Here is an 18,041-nt window from a genome sequence, read left to right as displayed (position 1 = left end):
AATAACTATAAAACAATATTGTTTTTTAAAAAGTAATTCCTAAAACTCAAGAGTAAAATGCAACAGGCCAGGCATGGTGTCTCACACCTGTAATCCCAGCAATTTGGAAGGCCAAGGAGGGTGGATCACTTGAGGGCAGGAGTTCGAGACCAGCCTGGCCAACATGGCGAAACTCTGTCTTTACAAAAAATACAAAAATTAGCCAGGCAAGATGGCATGCACCTATAATCCCAACTACTTGGGAGGTTGAGGCACAAGAATCGCTTGAATCTGGGAGATGGAGGTTGTAGTGAGCCGAGATCGCACCACTGCACTCCAGCCTGGGTGACAGAGCAAGACTCCATCTCAGAAAAAAAAAGAAGATATCACCATTTGCAACCCCTAATGAAATAATGGATCTAAGCCATTATCATTGATAATGCTAACAGCACAAAAAGAGAGACAACCAGACACTGTACCTCCTATTATAAGTCCACACTAATCCCTATATATTTTTTAAAAAATTCAAACCTGATCTGATCAAGCCTCTACATTCAATTAACAATTTATAGAAATACAAAGGACCAAGAAAGATGTTCATTGAATTATGAGGGTACAATCGACAAACTCAAGACTGTGGAAATTCTTCAGGACAGAGAAATTGCAATAAAAACTTTTAATAATTAGGAGGAAAAATAGAAAGGGAAGGCAGAACCAATAGACAGAAAGAGACTTCAGATTGCACTGTACAGAATTTATTGGGATCCTGACTCATACAAGTGAGGAAAGGGTGGTGGATGGAGGAAGAAGGAGGGAGGAAGAGGAGGAGGAAGAAGAGAAAGAGACAGAGAGGATGAGAATGAGAATGGATATGGAGGCAATGTGAACCATGACTAGAGAGTTCACGATATTAAGAAATTATTTTTTTGGCCAGGCGTGGTGGCTCACGCCTGTAATCCCAGCACTGTGGGAGGTCGAGGCAGGTGGATCACCTGAGGTCAGGAGTTCAAGACCAGCCTGGGCAACATGGTGAAACCGTGTCTCTACAAAAAAAAAAAAAAAAAAAAAAAAAAAAAATTAGCCAGGTGTGGTGGTGCACACCTGTAATCCCAGGTACTCAGGAAACTGAGGCAGGAGAATCACTTGAACCTGAGAGGTGAAGGTTGTAGTGAGCCGAGATCATGCCACTGCAATCCAGCCTGGGCGACAGAGCAAGACTGCTTCAAAAAAAAAAAAAAGAGAGAGAGAAAAGAAAAAAAAAAGAAAAGAAAAATAAATTATTTTTAATTTGTACAGGTATAATAATTCAACTGTAGTTAGGGCTTTTTCAAAGAATTTTTACTTTCTGTGATACACACTGAAATATGGGAATTAAATAACATCTGCAGTTTGCTTAGTGGGGAACAAGTGGAAGACTGTACAGATGAAATAAGAGTCGATTATTGTTGAAGCTGGGAGATAGATGCATGAGTTTCAATATACTATTCTCTCTACTTTTACTGATATTTGAAATTTTTATAATGAAAACATTTTTTTTCTTCTTTGAAATGGAGTCTGGCTCTGTCGCCCAGGCTGGAGTGCAATGGCCGGATCTCAGCTCACTGCAAGCTCCACCTCCCGGGTTTACGCCATTCGCCTGCCTCAGCCTCCCGAGTAGCTGGGACTACAGGCACCCGCCACCTCGCCCGGCTAGTTTTTTGTATTCTTTAGTAGAGACGGTGTTTCACCGTGTTAGCCAGGATGGTCTCGATCTCCCGACCTCGTGATCCGCCCGTCTCGGCCTCCCAAAATGCTGGGATTACAAGCTTGAGCCACCGCGCCCGGCCGAAAACATTTTTTAAAAGTAGGCCCTGGCTTACTTTTTTCACAATTGTAATTCATTCCTTTAGAGGTTGCAAGTAGACTGATCAGTGTGACCATATAGGACTTACCACATCCAGCTGTTTTTAACCCCCTACCAAACCCCAATAATTTTCAAAGTCAGTCTGTTTTTTATTTAAAGGTTGTATTACCGCTGTTGGTTCCTGGAAATGCTGACAGATGCTGACTGCTTGCTTTTCAGGCTCTGGAATCTCCAGCTATGGAAATAATCCCCAAGATGTCCCCAAAGCCTTTGAGGATTGTATGCAAAAAGTCAAGGGGCAGGTTCCATTTCACCTCCACGGCTCCACCCCCATTCACCTGGGAGCCACAGCTGGGATGCGCTTGCTAAGGTAAAGGCTAAGTGGCACAAAGGGGCCCATTTGACCAAAATAACCAAGAATGTGTTGAACCTTGCCAAGAATGTAAGTCTATTTCTGGGAACAACCCTTGCCCCCCAAAAAGAAGCCATATTCTGCTGTAAATTTGGGGCTTTAAAGGTTGGGAAACTTTTAGTCTTTATTTTAATACCCAGAAAGAAACAGTTCTAAAATTGTTTCCCTCTCTCTTGGTGATTTTACCGGGAACTTTGAAAAAGAGAGAGGTAATATGAAATCCGCTCATGGGATATAACTCTACTGCTTTGGAAAAGTAGCTGTTTTGACACTTGGTATTTTGACACCTGTGGACAACCAGCTAAGTTTGGTAGTAAGTACAACCCACAGCTATGTAGCTTCTGCTTGTATACAAAATACCACTGAAATCTGCTTTAAAACAGTGGCATGTCTGCACCTCAAGTCAGTCAAAGCTTTTGGAGTTGTTATGAAACAAGCATCTCATTTCACTCACTCAATTAGTTCCTTCTAAATTTGTAGTCATGGCTTTTGGCCCAGTTGCATGTTTTTGAATGTCTTTTCTCTTTTTTCTCCATTATAGCATTTCCTTGACCTTGAAATTTAAAAAAAACAGTTTCCAAAAATAAACATCAAACTTAAATCTACTCAGAGTAGAGGCTACTCCAAGTGTTGGAATAAGGTTTTATCACAAGAAGACATCACTTATTCTGCTTCAAAGGCACTTTATCTATGATTCCAAGCATGCAAAATTATCTATGTCAGAGTATTAAGAAAATAAAAAAAGAACAAACAGAGCTCCTTTAACATGATAATGAAAAGAAATCATGACGTGCTCTCCGTTAGACTGGGCCTTTTCCTTATAGTCTCATAATTCTCATTTCTAACCTGATTTCCTGGTTGACCACATTGAATGTGGAAGGAAGTCAGATTTCTTTGCTCACTCTGGGAATCTGCAGTGTATTTCTAAATTATTTCATTTACATGTAATAGAAATGACTCAAAAACTGCTTCCTTTTGCCTTTTCTTTCTTATAAAAACAGTTCTTTCCACAGGGGTGGAACTGAAACCTTGTAATCTCAGAGAACACAGCAAGGCAGCCCCTTTACAGGCTCTTAATTCCATGGACCTAAAATCCTCATCTGCTGTAGTGGATGCTTCCTTAACACGACACGTGTAGAGCTACTTATAGAAAAGTCAGCTGCAGCCTGGGCAACTCATGAAGTTTTCAACTTGGAGACTGAATGCTTAGGGCTTAGTTTGTGAAATCCTTCTGCTTTCACTCTATTCAATTCACATTTTCAGGCTGAATTTCCCATTTCAGAATACATTAGGATGCTGTTTACCCTCCCTGGGATTTGACTTCAGTAACAAGTTTCAGCACAGGACCTGAGCAATACCAACAATATGAATGGGATAAGTGACTATAATCAGGGAGAAATACTGGTCCAATTCCATTAAATGTCTGTAGAAGTTACTCTAAAATATCTTTGCTTTACCAGTAGTGTTTGTACCTATGTAAACTTCTTGGTTGAACTGGCTCTGACCTTATGACTTAAGTAGACTTCTACTACTCTAAAAACAAAAACAAAACAAACAAACAAACAGCTCTTAAGAACCTGACTTTTTCTTGGTTGCTTCCCCTCCCTCCCCCAGTCTTTCAGTGAGAAATAATTAAAAGGCTCTGCAATTTACAGCTCATGACCAAAACCATGGAACAGAAAACTCACCCTTTAGGAAAAAGTGAATGTCTCCTTTGAATAAATTAAGTACTAACTTTTTCTTGTAAAACTGTTTTCTGATGATGATCTATTTCTTCTGAGGAACTAGCTGATATTTTAATTACTAGACAAGTAAAACAGAAAAGAAAACAATGAGAATTAGCTGGGATGAGAATTGATGAAACTGGGAAAACTGTGAATTATTTTCCAAGCAGTGATAACTGGCCACTGAATTGGAATGGATCCTGCTTATAGCCTTGCTCTTTCTTCTTCCTGAGCCAAGAGTCAGCCAGTGCCCCTGGCTTTCTTAACCCACAGATGAAAGAGGAAATAATCTCCCAAGTGAGCTCTTTCATAGCATAAAATGGCAGCGATGGATGCCATAACATTCTGTCACTAGGGATAGAATGCTGTGTTGCCACTTGTCTAAGAGTCAGCACACCAATGGTTTTTCAATCCAGTGACAGCCATGATGACTGTCATATCCCTTCATGCTGAAGCCCTCCCAAAGACTGAAGCAGAAACAGCTGAAAACTTAATGTTCTTCCTTTCCCCCTTCCTACTAAGCTCCCCTTCCTTCCGGTCAGATGAGGGTTCCTTCGTATGGTGCCTCCAAGAGATTATTTATGCCACTCTTATGCCTTCATCTATCTCCTTTCCTCTGCTGATCTGAGACAGAGCAATGGCAGTTAAATAGGAGGCTCTTTTGATACATGAACAGATGATATAGGTGGGGAGAACAAATTGTACTTTTACTGAAAGCAATTTTCCTACTTGGCAGTTTGACAGGTAACAAGTGGATCTTGCCTTCACAGTTGCCCCAGAAGACTTCAACTTGCAAAAGGGATTGTGGTGTACAGCACACATCTGGAAAATCATTCATCCCCGCCAGCAGGCAGATGGGGAAGTTTGCATTTTCACCTGAGTGAGACTATATATTTTAAGACTCTATTGTCTGGGCACTCAGACTTGTTTGTTCTGTGCCTTGCATAGGTTGCAAAATGAAACAGCAGCTAATGAAGTCCTTGAAAGCATCCGAAGCTACTTCAAGTCCCAGCCCTTTGACTTTAGGGGTGCTCAAATCATTTCTGGGCAAGAGGAAGGGGTATATGGATGGATTACGGCCAACTATTTAATGGGAAATTTCCTGGAGGTGTGTGGAAACAAATGCATGTTTTTTAATCTTACTGTTTATCCTATCTCTTGTGAGTGATAGCTTAAGCAGAGGTACATACCATTAGGGATATCTGTCCTGTATCACTCCTACCATGTAATGCATTAGGGAAATACCTATGAGACAATAGCTAAGAAAGACCTATATAGCTGGGGAGAAAACATGGTTGTAAATAGGACTAAATGCTTGGGAGGGAGGGAATCTCATCACTTTACTAGCTTGTAAGAAATTGAAGGGGGTGGGATCTAAATTTAACACTAGGCTATGGGTCTTTGGGAGGGCAGTTGAATAATCCTTCAGAGAGGCTCCATGACCATTTGAAATTTACAAAGCCCTCAGGAAGTCTGCATCCCTAAGTCCCCAGAGACAGGAGGAAGTCTTCACTCTGTGTTCCCAGGTCTCCTCACAGTCCAGTCCCTGCACTCCCTGCTCCCTTGGTGCAGAGGAAAGTTGATTCCAAGAGACAACTGCCATGTTACAGGGGGCACAAAACAGGAGTTACTCAGAGCATATCCAGCCCAAGACCTATTTTGTTCCCCTTCAAATGTATTTTAAATTTTTAAATAGTTACCAACAATTAACGTTTGGGAAATTTCACATAAAAATCCATACTTCTAGCTTCTTCTGACCTCCTCATTCCTCCCAAAAATCGGAGGAACTGGTCACAGTAGATGCACATTCCCGCACGGTAATGGGAACAGAGTGTAATTCGTGGACTCTCCAGTTTGCCACAGACCCCACCACTCCCTGTTATACACCTAATCTACTTCACTCATTTATTACTTACCTATGTTACTTGCCCAGCTCTTGTAAGCATGTGAATTCACCACCTCTGAAAGAAAAGGAGAGAATTGGCCTCACATGCTCTCTCTGTCCTACTTCTTAATAATAGGAGACGAGGCTTGGGTGGAGAACTTTGGGCAAAGAGAGATGGTGCCTTTGGCTTTCTTTCTCACTTCCTTTTCCCACTGTGCAGAAGAGCCTTTGGCATATGTGGGTGCACCCGCATGGAGTGGAAACCACGGGTGCCCTGGACTTAGGTGGTGCCTCCACCCAAATATCCTTCGTGGCAGGAGAGAAGGTGGATCTGAACACCAGCGACATCATGCAGGTGTCCCTGTATGGCTACGTGTACACGCTCTACACACACAGCTTCCAGTGCTATGGCCGGAATGAGGCTGAGAAGAAGTTTCTGGCAATGCTCCTGCAGGTACTTGAGTCGGGGGTAGGGGGTGGCAGGTGTTGTCTTGAGGTTTTGAGCTGAGGGGAGAATGCCCTGTCTTCTGGGGTCTGTCCTCTCCACTTCAGTTGAAAGGTAGATGGAAATAACCCCATTTTCCAATTTACTCCTGGAGGTCCAAGTCCCTTTCCCCTCTCTCTCTCTTTCTTCCCCTCCCTCTCCCTCTCATGTTGCCCACTCCCAGTGAATTTGAGTAAGAAGTCTAGGGAATTTCCAGAGCTTCACATGTTTTGTAAATGACTCAAGACTTGGAATCCCTTTATGGACACAAACTGTTTTAAACCGGGAGCTAAATAAGCCTGAGAATTTTGAGACTCCCCTGGGTGTAGACAAAATAATATTAGTGGTCACAGGAGAAATGTGTGCTGAAGGGGGAGAGGGCAGAGCCTTCCCAGGCTTAGCCTCCTTTTAGATGGGTCTATATTAGGCAGGCTTGATACCCTTTATATAGTGGAACTTTAGAGCAACCACATTCCATCATGTTGATCATGTTGATCAGTAATTCATTTGATAAGTGTTTCAGAGCCCAGAAGGCTAATTCAGGCATCAGCTAGAAAGTTGTTGCTGATATTAAATTCAACATTATGTAGTGTGTGTTCATGAGGGCACTAACTCCATAGGTGAGACCCCAGACCCAAACGCTACTGCTCTGGGGACATCAATCTTAGCCATCCATGGCTAGGTGGCTGAGAGGATGGGCCTTGACTACCTAGAGGGGTATGAGGAAATCAGAAGCCACAGATCCTGGCTTCTTATGGGACTCGAAGGCAGGGGAATTAGCCTAGGAACAAAATGGATCCAACGTCAGTAGGTTAATCCACATTCCTCCAACCTACTCTGATAACTGAAGACAGGAGCAGACTCTATCCTGCAGAAGAGTTGAGGGGGATCACAAAAGTGCATCTTCAGCAGGACTCACAACTTCAGACCCCTGCATTTACCCACTGTTCATGCAGGGTGGGTTGTGGGAACTCAGCTTCCACTTATGGCCCCTCCTCCAAACCTCTCCCCAATCCTCCCTGAAACGGCTGAGGCCCTGGGACACACGCATGGGACATTTATTGTCAGGAGAGTGTGAGCACTGCCTGGAAAGAACAGGTGTGAGAAGCCTGCAGACAGCCCTCAACTACCCTTCTGTACTAATCCGTGCTCACACTGCTGTAAAGAAATACCTGAAACTGGGTAATTTATAAAGAAAAGAGGCTTGTTTAATTGGTTCATAGTTCTGTGGGCTGTACAGGTTTCTGCTTCTAGGGAGGCCTCAGGAAACTTACAGTCATAGTAGAAGGAAAAGGAGAAGCAAGCACTTCTCACATGCGGAAACAGGAGGGAAGACGCCACACACTTTTAAACAACCAGATCTCATGACAACTCACTATCATGAGAACAGCAAGGGGGAAATCTGCCCCCATGACCTAATCACCTCCCACCAGGCCCCTCCTCCAACAGTGGGATTACGATTTTACATGAGGCAAAGCCAAACTATGTCACCTTCCATGGCTCCCACCCCAACTTCCACTTCCCTCCCCAGTCAGCCAAACCAAGCCCTACAGGTAACTCAATCAATGCTCCCTATCAGGGGTCTCAATACTCACTACTTATCCCCACTTGCTCATCAAAGTAGTTCAACCAACATGCTTCTTTCTTTCTGGGAGAGAAGCTCTAGAAAATCCTCTTTTCTCCAGCTCCTTTACTTCTAGCAATGCTTAATGTCCTTTGCTCCAGCTCTGACTCTAGCAGGAGTAGAATGTGGAGGCTCAGGTGAAATCCTGCTTTTTCCAGGGTGAGTGGGGATCAGAGAGGCTAATCTTCTAAATTTGGCTGGCCCTGTGGAATGTGTGTTTCTGTCTGTCTGCATGTGTCTGTGTGTTTTTGTACTTACACAATGTTTGCTAAAGAATGATTATCTATATATCCAGCAGTCCACAGAAAAGAAGTAAATACTTTACCTTTCTGAGGTCTAATTTAGGCATGAGAATGCCAGTCTCCAAATGTAAGCCCAGCACTCGGGGTGGAGGAGTGAACACCCATCCTCTCACAGTCAGCTCACAGGAACAGGGACACATGTCTTCAATTTGCCTGGTAACCTCTAGATGCCTGATAGGGTGACTCTGCTCTCAGAGGCTTCTGACTCATCCAAGAGGAGAGATTCAGATGAGATGAGGATTACTGACAAATTCATGTCAAGACCTGCCTGACCAACAGTTTCATAGGTCAAATATGTATTGCCAAGCCTTGACTTGGAAGGTTCACACAAATTATTGCATCGTAAACACTGACTGAGTAAATTCCATCAGTCTGGATCTTGTTTCCTCATCTGTAATACAAGGAACTACGTAGTGTGGTGAGAATGATAGCTGGATATGTACTTTGCAAATTACTTTCATATTAATAAGTCTCCAGTCACCTTGGAGCTGAAGTCTCATTCTGACAACATGTTGGATATTAGGAATATGTATTCACTTTCTTTCCATTTTTAAGTAAGAAATTTGTCTTCTGTTTTTAATGTAATATATGTTCAGTGAAAAACATTTAGAAGATGCACACCAAAAACTATAAAGGATTTCTTTAAAAACAGAATTAACCACTATTAATCATACTATTGCATCTTCTTCCACTTTTTTATGTATGAAAGTGTAAAAACTTGGCTTCATATGGTATATATAATTTTATATTTACCTTTTATTTTACATAACCATATATTATGGTCAATTTCCTGTGTTGTTAATGTCCTTTTAAAATATTATTTTTATGAGAGCATAGTATTCCAAGTACCATAACTTAAAAATAAAAAGAAATTGACCATTTGATTATGAAAGAAAGTACATTCTTATTGTAAAAATTTAAAGCCATACAAAGAGTGTTAAAGTCAAAATGAAAGATCCTCCTTCCAATCCCATTTACTGAATGCCATCACTGGTCAAAGCTTAATATGTTGTTCTTCTACACTTTCCAGGTCAGTATATTAACTTATTTTCTTTACTATTTAATATCCCATAATGTATCAATCATTCCCTTCCTCATGGACATCAGGCTGTGTCCTGTTTTGTTGCTATGACAATAATATAATAAGCCTTTTTACCCATATAACCTTATGAACCAGTGATTTTATTTCTGTAGGATAGGTTCAAAGGACAGGTGTATTTTTTTTATTTAAATGAACAAATAGGTAATCTTCCAACAAAATTAAAACCATGCAGATTACCACCCATGTTGTGATGACTTTTTGAAATAAGCTTCAGGAATTCCAAAACATTCTAATAATAAGTACTTAGATAATGAGGATCTGTTTCTGGATTTTCTGTTCTATACATTCATTGTTCTATTTTGGGACCAATATCATGTTGTTCTACCTGCAATAGTCTATTTTTCTACTCTCAGATGTTTATCTTGAACTTCAAAGTCATTTGAAGTAGTAACAAAAAAGAAAGTTTTTTGTTGAGATTGTGATTGTAATTATATTGATTCATACATTAATTTGGTTAAAATGTGCTTATTAGTGACATCAACAATTTCTATCCAGAATTATACAATGTTTTTCCATTTATTTAATTCTTGGCTTGTATCCTTCAATAAAATGTATAGTTTTCATCATTGGTTCTGTACCTCTGTTGTTAAATGTATTTTCTTTGTGTGTATTTTTTAAACTTTCTGTCACTAATGAGAATAGTTTCTATCACTGTTTTTTCCAGTTTTAACCAGTTTAACTCTAAAATTAGATTATGCTATAGTTTTCTAGTGGACTTTTCTCCCTCGAGCCCGCTGATTGACTTTTTCATGACAGTGCCCTTCAACCACTAAGTTCGGTGAAGACTGTTGAATGTTGAATGCCTGAACTTGGCACATTGGCTAATTATATGTAAAGAATGCCATAACAAAAATTCAAACACAAAAAAAAGAAAAGAACTAATATTTACTAAGCTTTTCCTATGTACTAAGTCAGAAATAATTTATGTTATCTTGTTTCTTCTCTGGACCAAGCCAGAAATAATTTATAGTTTTAATCATTTTAAAAGTATAAATCTCCCTTCAGACTATACTAGAAAAGAAAAAAAAGTATAAATCAGATTTGGAAGTAGATACTAAATAGCCAATTGATTGATTTGATATTTTTTTCTTTCAACCAATATTTCAGCTATAGGGTGACCCAAGTATGATATGCTATAAATTATATGTAACAGCTTTTGAAAATCATAGATTGTTTTCATACCATACAGGCAGAAAGGGGCCTGTTTGCCTCTTTCTCAGTCAAATGAAGATCTTTCTGGAAAACACTCATTTGGGTTCTATTTGATGAATATTAAGCTTTTATAGGATTTTTGCAGAATCTTGTCACTGACCTTTGTTAAACAATTGCATTACTTGAATATGTACCTCAGTTTCCTCATTAGTAAAGTGAAAGGGTTGGGCTAAATGTCTGAGTCAAGATTTTACTGTAGGGTGGCCAGGTGCAGTGGCTCACACCTGTAATGTTAGTACTTTGGAAGGCTAAGGCAGGAGAATCTCTTGTGCACAGGAGTTTGAGACCAACCTGGGTAACATAGGGAGAACCTACCTCTACCAAAAAAAAAAAAACTAATTAAAAAAAATTTTTTTTTTAATTTTTTTGAGACGGAGTCTTGCTCTGTCACCCAGGCTGGAGTGTAACGGTGCAATCTCAGTTCGCTGCAACCTCCACTTCCCGGGTTCAAGTGATTCTCCTGCCTCAGCCTCCCGAGTAGCTGGGACTACAGGTGCATGCCACCACGTCTGGCTAATTTTTGTATTTTTAGGAAAGATGGGGTTTCACCGTGCTGCCCAGGCTGGTCTCAAACTCCTGGCCTCAAATGATCCGCCTGCCTCAGCCTCCTAAAGTGCTGGGATTACAGGTGTGAACCACCGCACCCAGCTAAAAGAAAAGATTTTACTATAGGGGAAGCAGTATGCCTTAGTGGCTTAAGTTGAACATAGTTCAAATCCAATTCCTTCGAAAAGAGTTCATAAATTGAATCAACAACATTTAGGATTTTAGCATAAAATAAAGTATTTTGCACCAGTAGATTAAAGATTGAATAGTCATATGGAAAAAGTAAAACCAAGTCTCTATCTGAATCTTTAAGTCAAATAAATTGCAATGGATAAAAGATTTATATGTGACAAGGATATTTGTTTGTAATGGCAAAATGATTGGGAACCACCTCAGTGTTCATCTAGATGATATTCCTTAAATAAAGTATGATTTATTTGTACAGTGGAATACTATGCAGCTACTAAAAAAATAGGCCACTCTGTAAGTACAATGAATGGAAATATCTCAAAGATACATTTTTAAGTGGGAAAAGCAATGGGTACAATAGGGTATATAAAGTGCTACCATTTATGGCTTTAAAAAAAGAAAAGCATGGGAGAAAAAAATATATTTGCATGTGCATCTTTGGAAGGATACACAAAAATTGGCAATAGTGATTGTTTCCAGAGAGAGGCCTGATGGCTGCAAGTGGATGAGAAGGAGACTTCACTTTCATATGTTTATTTGTACCTTTTGGATTATTTTGCTAGGTAGATAGATGACATTCTACTTAAAATGATACATTAAATATATCCATTTTCTCAACATGTGAAGTTCATAAAACCTGGTTCACAGGGCTATCATAAGAGCTGGATCAGATAATGTGAGAGAGAGCCTAGCGCTATGCCTGGTACAAGGTAATTGTCACACACACACACACACACACATACACACCCTTTCCCCCCACCCCCACTTGAATTATCTAGACAACCTATGATCAAAGACATGCTGACATAGAATGGTATTTTTGGTTTCTCTCTTGGCATTGGAGGATAGTGATAGAGAGAATTTGCAAAAGGGAGATACTTGGCTATCCACAAAAAACATGGTTTCTAACACCTTACTCTTATACCTACAGAATTCTCCTACCAAAAACCATCTCACCAATCCCTGTTACCCTCGGGATTATAGCATCAACTTCACCATGGGCCATGTATTTGATAGCCTGTGCACTGTGGACCAGAGGCCAGAAAGTTATAACCCCAGTGATATCATCACTTTTGAGGGAACTGGGGACCCATCTCTGTGTAAGGAGAAGGTGGCTTCCTTATTTGACTTCAAAGCTTGCCATGATCAAGAAACGTGTTCTTTTGATGGGGTTTATCAGCCAAAGATTAAAGGGCCGTTTGTGGTAAGAGCAAAACCTGAAAGATTCCTTTCTTTCCCCGTTGAATATTTATTTCTCACTTTTCTGTTTCTCCTCTGCTGACCTGTTAGCCACCTTCTAATTCCTCACCCATAAACATTTCTATTATACCCATTCTGAGAACTAATTTCCTTCTGTATTACTTATTTCCAGGCTTTTGCAGGATTCTACTACACAGCCAGTGCTTTAAATCTTTCAGGTAGCTTTTCCCTGGACACCTTCAACTCCAGCACCTGGAATTTCTGCTCACAGAATTGGAGTCAGGTCAGTATTTAAAGAGAAAGTATCAATGTCAGTACAAAAAAATATATATATGGTAGAATCTATTCTATGTGTGTATATTCTGAATTTAGCCTTTATGCTCTTCTATTTCCATCACATCTGTAAAATAAAAAGAATAAGGGAATCTACTACCACACCTGTGGTGTGAATTAATGTTATAACTACATGCACAATGGTTAGAACAATATTTGGCATATAATAATAAGCACTCAATGAGTTTAAAGATTAGTATATTGTGAAATTATATAGTGATATCTTCATAATTATGTTGAATAATTATATGATTGTATTATAAAGTCTTTTCTATTATGAAATTATGGATGATAAGATTCTTTAAAACATGACTTTTAACCCAAGGTGTTCATTTTAAAACATACCTGCCTGCCCTGCCTCTCAGATGTTTTAAACCTCCTTTCAGCTCCCACTCCTGCTGCCCAAATTTGATGAGGTATACGCCCGCTCTTACTGCTTCTCAGCCAACTATATCTACCACTTGTTTGTGAACGGTTACAAATTCACAGAGGAGACTTGGCCCCACATACATTTTGAAAAAGAAGTAAGTCAAAGCACAAATCATTTTCTCTTCTTTTTCCCAACAGAGAGATTTGTATGTATGTGTGTGGAACAAATGTAGAAGGTAAAAGGGTATTAACGAGTTAAACTCACTGGGTGGAAGCTGATCAGACTGATCCCTTGTGAGTTTCCCAGAAGAGGTTGTGGAGAATTTAGTGGAGTTGCTCATGGGTGTCCATTCTCCTGGAAAAGACTGGAGGCCAAAGGCCAATGGACTAGGAGGTCCTGGAGGGCAGAGACTTGTCTTGGTATCTTCATATTCCCAGCACTCAGCACAAGGGATAGAGCCTAGAAGGTGCTTAGTAAATGTTTGTTGAATTCGTAAATAAATATGAATTCATAAATAAATATGAATTAAGGATATGAGACTTTTCATCCTGAAAAGAAGCTTTAAATGTAACCATTTTTAAAAGAGGATAGTAACTAATTCTTCTCCATTTTATGCAGATGTCGGAGTAAGATACAGGCCTTAGAGCCTGATGGATTTACATTAGCATTAAATAAACATTTTCTCTTTGAATGAACCTGAAGTCATTACATTTACTGACAAAGATTTGGGGGATGGGGAAGATATTCTTAGCTCAGGGTTTAATATATCTAAAAATATGTATATTTATAGATATCTATAAATACATACATATATATATATATGATGGTCAAGTGACCAGAATGGTCCAAAGCTGGAATCACAGCTGTCACCTGGTGACAGGTGAAAGGACCTCCATACCTTGTTTCAGGCAGGGCTCAGCCTTGCGAATATGTTCAGCCAGCACTATGTTCCCCAGGTTCCAGAGAATTTTCTCATTTCAGGAATAGCTGATACGAAGCCTGAAGGATGTCTGGAGTCAGCCTGTTCAATACCAGCTTCAGCAATAATTAGATTAAATCAATCAATATCCTGCATTAGGCCTCTGACTCTCTACTTTTACATAAATAAAATTGAGTCATCTACAAAAAAATAAGGATGTCTGGAGACACAAGGACTGTTGGTAGCATGTACTCTCTAAGCTTTGCTTCTAATGAGTCTAATTACCAGTAAAGTATATTATAAGAATTGAGAATGGCTTTCCATTTGAATGCCAGTTTGAGTTGATATAGTATCTAAGTTAAAAGTTCCTTTTTTCTAATTATAAAGAATGTTATGTCCAGCCAAATTAGTAATTAAATGTGAAGATGTAGGCTGGGTGCGGTGGCTCACACATGTAATCCCAGCACTTTGGGAGGCCGAGGCAGGTGGATCACCTGAGGTCGGTAGTTCGAGACCAGCCTGACCAACAAGGAGAAACACTGTCTCTACTAAAAATACGAAATTAGCCGGGCATGATAGTGCATGCCTGTAATCCCAGCTACTCAGGAGGCTGAGGCAGGAGAATCACTTGAACCTGGGAGGTAGAGGTTGCCATGAGCCGAGATCATGCCATTGCACTCCAGCCTGGGCAACAAGAGCAAAACTCCATCTCTAAATAAATAAATAAAAATAAAAATGTGAAGGTGTAAAAACACTTAAGAAGATTTGCTGCACAAAGACTTACATTGAAAATATTTTTGATGGAAGTAATAAAATAAGAAGAGAAATAAATCCAGGAGATGTTACAAAAATACTGGAAGTAAGAATAAATGATGTTGTGGCTTAAAATTTACATTAAAAAGGCCAGGTGCTGTGGCTCACACCTGTAATTCCAGCACTCTGGGAGGCTGAGGCAGGTGGATCACCTGAGGTCAGGAGTTCAAGACCAGCCTGGCCAACATGGTAAAACCATGTCTCTACTAAAAATACAAAATATTAACTGGGTGTGGTGGCATGCGCCTTTACTCCCAGCCACTCAGGAGGCTGAGGCAGGAGAATCACTTGAAACTGGGAGGTGGAGGTTGCAGTAAGCAATGGCGTGATCTCAGCTCACTGCAGCCTCTGCCTCCTGGGCTCAAGCAATTCTCCTGCCTCAGCCTCCTGAGTAACTGGGATTATAGGCACCCACCATCATGCCTGGCTAATTTTTGTATTTTTATAGAGACAGGGTTTCACCACGTTGGCCAGGCTGGTCTTGAACTCCTGACCTCAGGTGATCCGCCTGCCTCAGCCTCCCAGAGTGCTGGGATTATAGGCGTGAGCCACCATGCCTGGCCACAGATATCATTTTTAAGGCAGGAAAGAAGAAAATATATATATATATATATATATATATATATATATATATATATGCACTAATTGAAAATTTAAAAGTAAGATATTAGAAAGAAGTGTAAATATATTAATAATCACAATAATTATAAATGGACTAAACCTACCAGTTAAAAGACAGATGTCAGATTGAATTTTTAGAAATCAAGCAGGTGCCATTTATAAGAGAAACGTGATTCAAGCATAAAGACATGGAAAGATTGAAAGATAACTTTTTTAAATTATCAAACACTACCCAAAAGAAAGCTGGTGTAACTATTTAATATCTGGCAAAGCTGTCTTTAAGACAAAGAGCCTCATTCTAGACAGCAAGGGTTACAACATAATGATAAAATGTTCAATTCACTATGAAGATTGTAAAGGTGAAACATTTATACACCTAATAAAACACCCTAAAAACATGTAAAGCAAAAATGGATAGAACAACCAGAAGAAATTGACAGTCAGCTTCCCATTTGGGCTGATTTCCTATTCTTAGAAACTGGTCCTGGGATCAGCAAACCACTCATTAGCCTCTTTCTCTAGCCACAAACACTCTTGTGCTCCTGGACAACAGGAACACTTTCACTATTATTAACTGTGCCTTCTTCACTCTTGGCTATGACAAGATTGTGAGGATTTGTTCTTTTGACTATTTCTTCTGCAGTGCTGGAGGTGAGATTCCCCAAGTCTTTGTGGCTACAGTGTGGTGTCTTAACTTGGGCAAGTCCTTTGACCTCTTTGGGCCACAATTTCCCATGGGAGCTTTGTGAGGTTGATAGTGGTATGCCTCTGGTATGTAATTGTAGCCTTGAGCCTTGTCCTCTACTCCACAGGTGGGGAATAGCAGCATAGCCTGGTCTCTTGGCTACATGCTCAGCCTGACCAACCAGATCCCAGCTGAAAGCCCTCTGATCCGTCTGCCCATAGAACCACCTGTCTTTGTGGGCACCCTCGCTTTCTTCACAGCGGCAGCCTTGCTGTGTCTGGCATTTCTTGCGTACCTGTGTTCAGCATCCAGAAAAAAGAGGCGCTCCGAGCATGCCTTTGACCATGCAGTGGATTCTGACTGAGCCTTCAAAGCAGTTCCTGGAGTCCAATGGCTGCTTAGAGTCAGCCTGGGTGGCACCAGGCAACACAGGTAAAGTGGCTGCCTTCAGGAAATACAACTAACTAAAATCAAACACCTAGGTCACGTGCCTCTCAAATACTGATTTCTGCCACAGTACCTCTTGGGGCGTCCCTTGGCTATTCTGTGCAAATTGCTCTTCAGAGACCTCACTACCCACGTGCTGATCTATTGGGGAACAGAGAAGAGACAGGCCACCAAGATCAGGCTCTTTATTTTAAGTCCCCCAGAGGAAGAGTAAGTTGAGAGGGTATCAGCTTAATGTTGAAGAATTGACCTCAGGGCTCAGTTTCTATTTCCCTCCCTCAGTATTCCTCCTGGCAGGATACCCATTAAGCATTTGGCCCAATCAGATATCTCATTTTATAGTTTTTTTCCCATTGGTCTTTAACTAAGACTTTCTTGTAGCAATCTCATAAGCAGTGAACTCCCTCAGATCAGTAGAATATAGTATCTGGGGGAGAAGACTTATTTCCCTCAGGGCAGTGGCCACAGCCAGGCTTCTGTCATACAGGTGGATCCCGAAGCACAGAAACATAAAAACAGTCTCCCAGAAAACTATAGACCATTCTCCAAGTGGAATTCCCACTTAGGGCTCTGGTCACTAGATTGCAACCTTTGTGTTTGTCATCATCCTCATCTCACCACTGTATTGCTATGCCTCCCATAAAAACACACTTATCCCTAGCAAGATTGTTGCATTCCAGATTTTACTGCCTTTGCTAGGCTTTTGTTTAGCAAAGGGCTGCCTTTCCATTGCTATCATGGTGTATATATTTTTGTCACCATTCCCACAGTATACTTGATGTTGTCATAGAACATCCTACTTTATGACTTACTAGCCAATTACTTTCCTAGATCATAGACCTCTCTGCATAGTAGTCATAGGTCTTGACTTTGGGGAAAGAAAAGGAAGCTGCAGGAATATTTATCTCCAAAGTCGAATGAGAAAGAACTCCAGCAAATCCAATGGCTACAAAGTAAAAATCAGCATTATTTCATATTGCTGTTTCTTAGCTGAATATGGAATAAAGAACTATTATTTTATTTTGACTTGCAGTGGGTGTGTGTGTGTTAACTTACATATGGTACTCTTCCTCCTAAGGACTCTAGGTGATATTTATGAGAGAAAATTTTTTCCCTAGTGAATTAAGAAACCCATTTATTAATATCACCTTTATTCCAGAGAGTTCAAAGTGCTTTTACTTCAATAAACCTTTGACTGCTTGAGATTATTGAGTCAAGCACTTCTGTACCTTATTTGAAATTCTAAGCCTCTGTGAGGCCACAACCTGACACTCAAATCTTATTTCTCATCCAGAATGGCTACTCCTATCCCAAACTGTACCTTTGCTCACACCATCCTCTCTACTATATT

At 40.3% G+C, this 18,041-nt stretch overlaps 1 protein-coding gene across 3 annotated transcripts in view; it reads left to right on the top strand.

Annotated features, from left to right (window-relative positions):
• ENTPD3 (ectonucleoside triphosphate diphosphohydrolase 3) overlaps positions 1–17,716 on the top strand; it is a 40,787-nt gene extending 23,071 nt beyond the window's left edge. For 2 of the 3 annotated variants that reach the window (XM_007983737.3, XM_007983736.3), the window contains exons 5-11: positions 2,042–2,192; positions 4,907–5,066; positions 6,064–6,297; positions 12,234–12,506; positions 12,675–12,785; positions 13,222–13,359; positions 16,371–17,716. In XM_007983737.3, coding sequence (XP_007981928.1) covers positions 2,042–2,192; positions 4,907–5,066; positions 6,064–6,297; positions 12,234–12,506; positions 12,675–12,785; positions 13,222–13,359; positions 16,371–16,607 — 1,304 coding nt within the window. In that variant the 3' untranslated portion in view covers positions 16,608–17,716. Of the gene's footprint in view, positions 1–2,041; positions 2,193–4,906; positions 5,067–6,063; positions 6,298–12,233; positions 12,507–12,674; positions 12,786–13,221; positions 13,360–13,823; positions 13,897–16,370 lie in introns of those variants that run through there. The other variant, XM_073010321.1, reaches the window with a different exon arrangement.
• Positions 17,717–18,041: the final 325 nt, after the last annotated feature.

The sequence above is a fragment of the Chlorocebus sabaeus genome, chromosome 22 (assembly GCF_047675955.1).
Source record: "Chlorocebus sabaeus isolate Y175 chromosome 22, mChlSab1.0.hap1, whole genome shotgun sequence".
NCBI lineage: Eukaryota > Metazoa > Chordata > Mammalia > Primates > Cercopithecidae > Chlorocebus > Chlorocebus sabaeus.
This window is presented reverse-complemented; position numbering and strand designations above follow the sequence as displayed.